General features: G+C 31.4%; 1 protein-coding gene across 1 annotated transcript; it reads left to right on the plus strand.

Moving 5' to 3' along the window:
• The first annotated feature begins 6,542 nt into the window (after window positions 1–6,542).
• On the plus strand, window positions 6,543–11,130 carry LOC100576035. The gene is made up of 2 exons (XM_008185577.3): window positions 6,543–7,017; window positions 10,282–11,130. Exons 1-2 carry the CDS (start codon window positions 6,698–6,700, stop codon window positions 10,526–10,528), a joined length of 567 nt encoding a protein of 188 aa, XP_008183799.1. The 5' UTR covers window positions 6,543–6,697; the 3' UTR covers window positions 10,529–11,130.
• The last annotated feature ends 964 nt before the right edge of the window (window positions 11,131–12,094 follow it).

Here is a 12,094-nt window from a genome sequence, read left to right on the forward strand (position 1 = left end):
TTTTTTAATAATACGAGGACTGAATAATGTTTTTTTTGTGTGAATAATAAAATAAATTTACACAGACTTAAACTTAAATTAACTATATTATATTATGTTATATTATAATGCTTATATTCACATGAAAACACACGCATACCTAATAATGTTATTGTACTCGTTCATTTTATTTAAATTTTTTATTGTTACCTTAGTATTTTACTCAAAAGTCAAAATACTAAATTCAATATAAAATGTCACAATATTGTCTTCGACTTTTTTGATATTATAGATAGGTATTGGGTTATTGCTTATTTTACATTTTAATACTCCCTATATAATACCCATGTACAATAATATAACACAGTAGGTAATCCAATTACCAGGGTTCAGTGAATATTCAGTAACCAGAATAAAACCTTGCTGAGACAAGAATAATGAAAAATATTGTCGGTAGGTATGAAATTCTGTATGATTCAAAATATTCAAACTCTATTTGATATGAATTATTCCAACATCTTATTATGATAAATTATTGGTAATATGTGACCATTTCTTATTTTTTTTTATTTATTTACTGACAAAGTCCGATGTACAATTTAATATTTTAAGATGACAATGTTAATCATAATACAATAATACTAGGTAACGGTGATTAGGTTTAAACGCAAGGCCCCCGTGGGGGGGGGGGGCTGTTGGACCTGGATGATAGGGACCCTTTAAAATTTATTTGTAATTATTAAAATTTTGATAGAAATACTTAATCTATAGTAATTTTATTGTTTTAAGGTGTAGGTTAACCATTTATTACTTATATAAATCGTATACGGGACACTCATATCGCTTTTAACGGGTTGTATTTTTTTGTAAGTTTTTTATAGGGGCCGCGAAAAAACTTGTAATGAACGATATTTTCAGCTGATGTCAGAATCAATTTTATGGCTCTGACAGATTATTAAGCAGATTGATATATTATGGTGATTCTAAATAATATACTTTGCCACGACGCCAACAGAAAACTCGTTAAGTATCTGTGTTGTTATTGTACAATTATTGTATTGTCCATTACGAGTACTCGACAACTTTAGTGTTTGTTACACAAAAAATAAAATATATAAATTTGTATAAAACTCATGTTAGCGTGTAAAATATCAAAATAACATTTAAAATCGGAATTTGGATCCATAAACTCTAATAATGCTCTTAAAATAAAGAAAATTACTTTAAAACCCAAAATTGTCAACAAATCAAAAAAAAATGCAAAATAAATTTTCTTATTCTCCTTCAAAAGTACATGTTACGGATGTGACCAGACGAGCATCCAGCTTTTATTATAAGGATGATTTTCCTATACGTTCATAAGATTGGTGCGAGTATTTATTTTTTTTTAGTAAAATAACTATAATTTATATTTGATCAAACAAGTTCAAATAATAAAGAAGGAAAACAAATAGGGCTACACAAATCACAAATTATTTTGTTTTTTAGTTTTTCAATAGTATGTTATTTCGTATTTTTTCAAATGTAAACGTGTGAATGGCAAAGTGGCGTAGCTAGGAGGATTTAGAGTCCCTCCTACATTGACATTTCTTCCTGATAAATGTATTATTTATACACTAAAACTGTTAAAAAAAACTGTTTAATTTATACCTAACCCCCCCCCCCCCAACCCATTGTATAATCCTCGTTACGACACTGGCATGGCATGAAGATTTTTTGCATTAATTATGCAGTTATAGTCTCTAAGATCTTAGATAGACTGGTATTTTTTTTTTATACACTATTTAGTTAAGACATGTTAAACCTGTGAGTTTAAAAATCATTGGCAACCAATTTAAATTTAAATAAATTTATATTTTAGTACATTTACGAGTAGAAATTTAAAATGTGTGTTTAAACTATAAACAACGATAAAATAACAAAAATAGTTTCAGACGAATAGTTTGACTGCGATAGTATCGAATGCAACTATTATTATAAGTGCATACATAGGTTGGGAGAACACAAAATGGAGATTCGTAAAAATAGCGATGAGTATTGAGTGTTTTACCTGCCCAATAGTCAATAAGTGGGCTGAACACGTCTGTTGAATATTAAAATAAAAACATTATTGTAATTAATTTTCCCTAAACGTGCAGTGGTGTATTTAGAAAGAAAAGGGGGCAAGTGCCACGGGGTGCTAAATTGTGAGTCCTCAAAAGGACGCCATCGCTAGAGGTTATCACAAAAAAAAATTTTTTTTTATTTTATTGGATTTATTGAGAAATTATATTAGTGATAAGTGATAACCAGAATCTTTCTTATAATATACCTATATTTTACATTTCTATACCCATGTGCACAATATTTTTTTTTTAAATGGCACGATCTATTTTTGACCACAAATTATTTTTTTTGTATTTTTTAATGAATTTTAGTGGTTGAATTTCTTTTCTAAATTAAAAAATGGCCGAGTTATAGTAATCTGATTTTATGTTATTTGCATGGGTACAACAGATTATAAAATACGTAGTTAATAATAATAAATACATAATAATAAAAAACATCAATTAAAATCCGAATTTTGTATTGTTAAATTACCTAATACCGTTAAATGCTTGAAAACAATAATAATAATAATAATAATAACGAAATTAATAATAACAAAAATAATAATGACCTTAAGATTAAAAATTTTCAAAACATGTAAAAAAAAAAATGCAAAATAATAGCTGTTTATTATGATTTAAAATACATCGTGTCAGTCTGGCTCGAAAAAGCCAAGTCCGTGATTTGAGAAAAAGGGCCCCCAAAAGGCAAAGGCAAATGTTTTAATTAGCCCAGAAAAAAATATCGGTTCACTTGCAAACCAATTTTCATGTACATTATACATAGACAATTTTTTTCAATACAGTTTACATCTTCAATATTTCTCATATAGCCAAATAGGTACAAATAACTAAATACGTACCTAACAAAAATTCAATAATTTGATATATTAACTGGTTTTACTCTATTTTCAATATAGAATTTATACTAAGCATATTCTCAAATGCTAAGACATTTTCTGCTGGTCCTAAATAAATTCATGACAAGAGACCTATCAGATTGTTTTTATTATCAGACAAGAGAATTCCCTCCCATCCGGGCATCTAATCCCCAAATTACGCCACTGAGGCGTAGCCCCTACACTGCCTACACCACCTGTGACCTCAAATATTATAAAGAAAAACACCGATTCAAATTGTGCCAAATTGTGAACTAGTACAAATGTTCAATACTTATCCAATCAGTGATAGTGCGAATACTAAGTAATAATATAGTTGGTCTTGATTAACTTGAAAAGTTGAAGTAAAAAGATTGAAGTATCGTCGTATTGACGATTTCAATTAAAAAGTTCGAGTTAATCAAGTTTGACTGTATTATAACGTGGCATAATATTATAAACATATTTTGTCATATTTTGTTTGGATGAATATCATTAAAAAAAATAAAAAACTTATTTTTAGTATTTTATTTCACGGATTAATAATATAAAAATAATAGTTTACCTATTTTGAGTACTATAATGTCTTTATATATGAAATAATTTTTAACCAATCCAATAATTTAATTTTGTTGTCAGTCCTAATACAGTAAAATTGAGAAGTGAAAGGATAACACATATAATATTATACATATATATATATATCTCATGGATTGTAATTATGTTGCGTTTTTAATCGTGTTGCACAGAAGTATTTAGGAGCTTGCTTCTTATGACGTCGTGTAGCCTGAACGAATAATAAGGCATCCATTGATGACACTCCGTGGACATTGGACATAATATCACTTAATACCTAATATATTATATTTATATATTGTATAATAAAATCTACATAATATGATATATTTGAGTTTTGGTGTTACGTGGTATAACTTGTGAGTTTAAACTTTTAAAGTATCCGTATAGGTACTCCAACTTTCAATCAATTCAATAAAAATTGTATTTGATTGGAGCCATGCTTGACGTGAACGTCGAAATCCGAAACACGTCGATACGTTGTGACTTGTGACAATGTGACCACACCAACACATTTTTGTGCTGAGTTCAAAAAAAAAAAAGATTGGAAGACTATGTTTAAATGTCAATACTTATAATTGTAAATAATAATTAATATAAGATACCTCTAATTAAGTATACATTTTAATTCATGTAGGTATCTACCTATATACAGGGTGATTCATTAAGCGTAAGACACTTATTATCTCAAAAAGTATTAATGTTCTCCGAAGAAACTTTCAAGAGCTCCGATTATTGCGGCACGAACGATGAAACCTAGAAAATATATGAAATGCATTTTAACAGTAGACAATTGACAATATAATAGAACTTTATTCAAGGAAACGTACGAAAAATAAGTAAGTTTATTGTGAACTGAATAGACTTTATAAAAAATATACGCCGACATGTATACGAACGATGAAACCTAGAAATGAGAAATGCATTTTAACAGTAGACAATTGACAATATAATAGAACTTTATTCACGGAAACGTACGAAAAATAAGTAAGTTTATTGTGAACTGAATAAACTTTACAAAAATATACGTCGACATGTATACGGAAGTACCTAGGTGATGATTTTTTTATTTTTATTTTTTGTGTCTGTGTAGATGATAAGTAATACAGATAATGTTTCGATTTTCCACTTCAGTATCTTGTTAGATGGAAAAATGAATATAGGTGGTGCAATGGGAAGGTAAAAATATTCCCATTAGTGTTCATAAGCGCAAAAAAAAAAAATTTATTAAAACCTGGAATCTTTACACTAAAAAGGTTTTTTTTAAATGTCTTTACTAAAACATTTTCGTTTTTACTTTAGTCATAATATTTTTTTATTATTATTATTATTTAGCATTTATACTTTTCAGTTTAAATATATCGTCCACAGAGTAGATGCTATACACACAATAACATTTCCAGATGCAATGCCTTATAGTGTTTGGTGTACAGTACTTACTGTGCCAGTGCGTATGATGAGGGGTGAAAAAACCATAAAATATAATACAATTTTGTCCTTGAAAAAATAAATTATGTATTATGGTAAAACAGGTTTACGTAACATATTATGGATTTCATTATCGTTTCCATAATCGCTGTAATGGTTATAAATAAGAGAACACTATACCCGTCACCCTGCACATGTGTTGTCACCGTTTTACCAATGTAAAACCATAGCAAAAACTGTAGGGAACCACTCAGGCTGTAATCCAAGCTGCAGAGCAACACTATAGAGAAGAGAACATATTATTTTACTGTGCACCGTTGTTTTTATTTTTCCGATATCACAAATACGATTGATTTAGAGTTTTAGCTTGTGATGAATAACGTAGGTACATAATATAATTAATGTAGCATAAGTTTATTCGTTTTTTTTTTTGTCTGATTTGATAAGTGTTTTCATCTACACAATGATTTCAATGTTTAAATATTAAAATGGACATCTGTTATTAAATTTAATTACCTACTGATATTCTAAAATTCAATATTATTGTTGACCCCGTATGTACGATAACATTAACAACACTGATTGTAGCTCGTAGATACGAAATGGTGGGTAGAACTAAAGCATCGACTGACAGACGATAACCTAAAATATAACTAATAGAGATAAAACATAACTGATACATGAATACAATGAACATTATTTTATAAAGTGAGTTTTTTTACGTTAGATAAATTTCTTAACAAGTTATGCGTATTTAGTATAGCGTACATTGAAAATGCTCATAAATCGTTATAAAAAATCATATCGTAAATAACCCAAACCGTACAAACACGGATCATGTTGTTACCATCAAGTTTCTTAATAGGTTGTTATTCACTCTATTTTTTAAACGAATGAAAGTAAACGTGATCTACTGAGCGTACATACTTTATTATAGTATTATGTTGAACCACTTGTAAGACGGAGACATCGAAATATTTTTCGTTGTATATCAATTTTGGAGGTATTTTGTTTCAAGTTCGACCATAATATTGTTACAGTAATTAATACAAATCCCGACAGAATTCGTACATTTGCGTGTTCAAACATAATTTGTACGCGTTGCGTTCTCACCGTCTGTTACTCTATAATGTTCTACCGTTTTGTGTACACGCCAAAAGAAATATAATAAATTACATTATTATAATGAAAGCGCATACCGGTTGGGCCTACAGGTGTGTGTACAGCAGCGGTCGTGCCGTCGGTGGGTGGGTGAGGGGAGGTGGGCTACGCGCAGAACCCGACCACTCGATACGGTTCGGGAAAAAAAAAAATTTTAATCGTTTCGGACTTGTTTTTGGTGGGACAGAGGTTGGTCGCCGGGGCCCGGGAGCGCTAGCTGTGCGACGACGCGACACATATACACACTGGTTGAAAATACACACAATAACAATAATATTATGAAGGCGGCTGTAGTCGCGTAGCCGTGGAAATAAATTAGTGATTCGAGTGGTGTTCAGACGCCGGCCACCGGGAGCGCTACGTATAAGACGGGTACGACCTTTTCGACCGAGTCGTCTGTACACGTGCCGCGCTCAGACGTCATTCAGCCGCCAGTCGACCTGCAGAGCCTTCCGCCGCCGATGCGCAGTTGCAGCCGATCGATTATCATCCGACACCAAACGTGCAATAATATTCCTTAGCCGTCTACGGCCGACTCGAAGTACCTTGTAACAAGTCTTGCCTATATTATCTGTACCGGTGGTCGTCATGGACAATCTCAGGTTACTGCTGGACTACGACGACTCCTCTTCCCACTCCACCTTGTCCTCCGACTCCGACGGACAATCGACCGACGACGGCGGATACGGCAGCGTGGGTGACACGTCGGAACCCGAAGAGATATTGGTGGACAAACGATATCCGGTGCCGCAGCCGCCGCCCCCCATGGCCATACCGTTCGTTCAGATCGACGGCGAGGAGGAACCCATCATAAACTTCGAGCGGAGACCGCGACGACAGGAAGACCGTTACCACCCGTACTCCGGAATGCTGTCCCGCGGCTACGAACAAACGGACCATCCGCTCAGGTAACTATATATATATATTATACATAACCGTGGTTATTGCGATTATAGACACCGGGTGCAATCGATATATTTCCGAGGTAGTAACTTCGGAGAGGGCCTTCCCTCCCCACCCTCGAAAATCAGAAAAAAATTTATATCAGATAGGGTTCGCAGGCCACCTGTACCTACCTGTATATCGTAGGAAAGGGGCCTGCTCGTGTGTCTTTATGGCCATTGTTGGGCAAAAAACAATTTCGTGAGTACAGCTCCTCGGATTGCCTTTCCGAATCCCTCGGTAACGAAACTCTAAATATCTACGACACCCTAAATTTTATCGAGTACGCTCATTTATATAGAACCATATTTTAATAAAAATAAATGTACATTTTATCTAGTTTTTTAAGTCTTCCACTATACTTTTTAAGTATTTACCTTATTACCTACATACATCAAATTTTATTTATTAGTTTCATTTAATACACAAATGACCTCTGTAGTCGAAGCACTATGTAGGTAAAATAATAATAAAAAAAAAGTATTTCGTCGCCGTTGTCCGTGCCATTTACGTTAGCGATAAGTTAAAAAAGTGGGTATGATTGTATACGTTATCTACGCACACGCACAGGTGTCTTCATGCATCGTAAAATGGTAGAGTAGTCCGATTTTAATAACTTTTTTCAGATAGAAAGAGAGTCATTTATACAGGGTCTGTTGGATGACGATTTTTAATTTCGTTACTTAATGAAACAAACATGATACAAATAACATAAGCTTGTGAAATTCGGTTGTATTAAAAATCGTATTACACGATTAAGAAGTATAATTTTTAGAATCCGAGTCCAATGCACATTGTAAGAAGTATATGTTGTTCATGTGTCCACCAGATCTAAATACACAAACAATAAAAAAATTGCCCCCCCCCCCACAACAAATTTGTTTCCTGTTTACTTGTTTTTTTACGATGGTGTAAGTTTAAATAATTATTAATCGAAAGTCTACGAACATTTACGAGTATTTCTATACTGTTAGACACTTTTTTTACACAGCACGCTATAGCTACTCATTCGCTTTATAGGTGTAAAATAATATACGTATACGAAATTACAAAAATTGCTGGATGTACGGAAATGTGTAATATTGTGCTGCGTTCGTTAAAAGAAGAGTAATTTGGAGTATCCGTGGTTGTAACTTTCTCGTAATTAAATAATGTAATAACAGTGAGCGTATAGGAATGTGTGAGCGCGGACGACTTACATATTATTTAAAATCTGGGTGACCTTGTACTACAGTACAGTAGGTACCTCGATTGTTTACACGCGTGAGTGGTACCGTATTATTATTATGGTTTATAACAGGGGGTCACCAACCAGTGTTTGTTTACAAACAAGTGAGCAACCTACATAAATAACGGCGTGTTAAGTATTTGGTGATCGGCCATTATTTATTTGGGTATATAATTATGTATATATTATTGCATACCTATACAGCCTACTGCCCAATAACTAACTGTAGTATGACATTGTTCTTTTATTAGTTCTTCATCGGAAAATTGTACGTTTTTCTCCGCTGTAATAAACACTTCACTTTGGGTTAAACGTGTGTTTGAGAGGACGCTACACGCGAGTTTGTTGTCTCTTTTTTTTACGAGTGAATGCGTCACATGTAGAAAATTTACACTCAGCAGTTCACGTTTTGCTCAGTTAGTTTAAAATTAAAGCGAGTCGTATAATAATGAATATATATTTTGCAGTTTTGAAGTTATTTACATACCTAATTGATATTTTAATGCTACGCTGCAAGTTTGCAACGTCTATCACTCAAGGATGTTTCCTTGTAGGTGTTGAGACGTAAGTTTCGAAGAGAAGAAAAAAAATTAAATTATAATAATAAGGTATATGTTATGAAGTTATAAATAAAAAATATATAATATATATATAATAATAGTAGCGTACCTATTAATAATTTTTATAGTATAATATAATATAAATGATTGGTAAGAGAAAAATAAAAGTGATAATATTATAATAGTTAGTAATTGTCTTAACCTAAGGATCAACTTCATTTGTCGATATAACCATTTCTTTATTAATGATTTAACAATATCAAAGTTTTGACAATTTTTTATAAATTAGAGTGATCGACATATATTATTATGAAACTCGACGGTAAGTACGTTAGCTGTGTTTGTGAGTAGGTTTTTTTTACGACGGTTTAAACTTACTGGAAAAATAATCCATCTAAAGAAAAACCACAGATAATGTACTCACCGTTAATTTTTACTCTAATTGTTAAACTAACCACAGCTGAACGCGATCTGCTGTGCGTGCATTTGTTATATTATGTTAAGCCACCTGTGAGAAAGAGACAACAATAAATGCGTTCGTAACTTACTTTTAAGATTAAGACGTGATCAGACGATATTGGCATGACTAATGTTAATTTTTAATACGATCGACCAATGTTCATCTAAATATCGATGAAAGTCAAGGTCCACTGGTTGGATCGCTGGCTTATAAAAAAAGAAAAGAAAGAACCGTAGCAATATGTAAATCACACTTATAGGCATAATATGATACATTTACATAAAACCATTCTACTAATTGGTTCTTAAAATGTATTGGAGCATAAAAAGTAATTTCCTTCAAAAACGAAACATACCTAAATTACGTACAAATTATTTACAACAAATTAAAATTAATTTACCATAAAATTACTTAAAACGCAATTTCGTACTCATGAGACATGGAAATCAAATATTAATGCAATTCCGTGATTAATTTTGCCAAGAATTTTCGTTCTCTGCGTAGGTACTTACCTCGGCGAGTACGTCATCGCTCGCTCCCACCACCACCCCCTCGCATCACTATACTTCGGATCGATGATATGTACTAAATAGAATATACCAATGATACAAGATTAAAAGAGAGGTATATTATATTCTCGTAACAACGAAAATATGTAAAACATTAATAAATTGAGCTCATTGTGCGGAATGTATTCATTTTATTTGATGGGGCGCAGGTGGGTACTCATAATGGCTTTGTAGTTTGTATTTCACATCGTAACGACATCTTCCCCCGCCCTGGACCGTCACTATTATACGATTGTGGGCAAGTTAATGAAAATAATTAATTGTGAAAAGTTAGGTTAATTCAATTAAATAGCCTTCAGTCGAGTGAAAAGTGAACGAAAAAAAATGTATTAATAATTTATTTTTTATATTGCGTACTTATGTGATTGCAATTTATACCTATATCACGGCTAATCATCTTAACTCTTTTTCAGGAGTGCTCTCAGGAGTGCGGATCTCATGCAAGGAACGTTCAACGGGTTCGAGTACCGTCTCACGCCCAGACGTATCACGGGCTCGGTCATCCAGCGCAGGCAACTTTTCTACTTCGTGGAGTGGGTCGGAGGAACGAATCTGCCCTTCCCACTCGAGGCCCACATCATGGCCCGCCACGTCCCCAGTATGGTGCTAAGATATAACCGAAACGTGAAAATTAATCCAAGTACATGCCGTTATTTATAAAAGTGTATGCACTTTAATATTGTTCTGTACATAGTGTGTGAACTGTAAACCTTTTTTATGGTGAACCGTACAAATTAAATATTATAATGTTTTTTTTTTTTTTAATCACGCTCACCCGCACGGGCGTGTGAGGGGCTGGGGAAGAACTCGTGTTTATGTAAGTTCACCAATAAACGTTGTCACCCATCTAGCGACGCCGCAGCACACAATAATTGTGACTGCGACCCGCACTCCCTTTTAGTGTATAATATTTTATTATATAATTAATTTCTATATTGACTATAATTCTGTTGCCATATTTAATATTTGATTGACTTTTAATATATGTACTATCACCTGTGTAGTATTAACTTATTATATTATTATTTTATAGATTTTAATTTTTGTACAAATGTAGTATATATATAGGTACCTTAGACTGATGATTTTTAACTGTTCTATCACTCAAAATAATAATAGAATTATAATGCAGGACTTGACAGTTGAAACCGGAAAAAAATATGTAGTGATAACCCAAAACGAAATCGAAATAGGAAAAAATATTTTCAGTTCAAGCCCCGGTTCTATTTAATATCATAAACTAGGCACCTATAATGACTCAATATTAAATAATTTATAATTTATTATATTCCTATATGTAAAAATTTGTTATATAATTTTAGTTAAGTTTATGAACCCCTATTAATTATGATTAAACCATAAGTATAAATATATTTATTGTATAATACAATATTGATTTAAATCGTAGACAATATACATTAAATTACGAACTATTTTTTTTTTCAATTAGTTATCAATACTGTACCCAGAATTTGCATTAATTTATATATTATATAATATATACCTAAGAATGTTAGCTTTTCAACAATTGTAAATATCTATAATAATAACATAATATCGATTATTTTAATTTATTTAAAATAAATAATTGTTAATATGTTACAGTAAACTTAATTTTTTAATAATTGTAAATATTATCTATTATTATTATAGTATGATGTTCTTCGTGGACTTAAAACAAAAGCTACATTTCTTACTATGAAAAACAAAAATATCATTATATCGATAATAATAATATATTACTGATTGTATTAATTAATTTAAAATAAATAATTATTATGTTACTGTAAACTTAATTTTTAATGATTGTAAATATTTATAATTATTGTTGTGTGAAGTTCTTCGTGGACTTAAAACAAAATAGCTACATTGCTTACTATGAAAAACAAAAGTAACATTATATCTACAATAATAATATAATACTGATTTTATTGATTAATTTAAAGTAAATTATTATTATTTTACTGTAAACTTAATTTCTTAATAAGTTTAAATATCAATAATTATTGTTGTATGAAGTTCTTTGGGGTCCTAAAACTAAAGATACCTCCGTTGCTCACTTTGAAAAAACAAAAAAAAAATATCATTATATCAATAGTAACAATAATAATATAATATCGATTGTATCAATTTATTTAAAATAAATAATTATTATGTTACTGTAAACTTAATTTTTTTTAATAATTGTAAATATTTATAATTATTGTAGTATGAAGTTCTTCGTGG

This window comes from Acyrthosiphon pisum, chromosome X (genome assembly GCF_005508785.2).
Source record: "Acyrthosiphon pisum isolate AL4f chromosome X, pea_aphid_22Mar2018_4r6ur, whole genome shotgun sequence".
Taxonomy (NCBI): domain Eukaryota; kingdom Metazoa; phylum Arthropoda; class Insecta; order Hemiptera; family Aphididae; genus Acyrthosiphon; species Acyrthosiphon pisum.

What these genes read in the sequence shown, in the direction of transcription:
- LOC100576035 (XM_008185577.3), top strand. Translation starts at nt 6,698, where the DNA reads ATGGACAATCTCAGGTTACTGCTGGACTACGACGACTCCTCTTCCCAC. An exon ending in CAAACGGACCATCCGCTCAG is followed by an intron (nt 7,018 to 10,281) that starts GTAACTATATAT and finishes ACTCTTTTTCAG; the next exon opens with GAGTGCTCTCAGGAGTGCGG.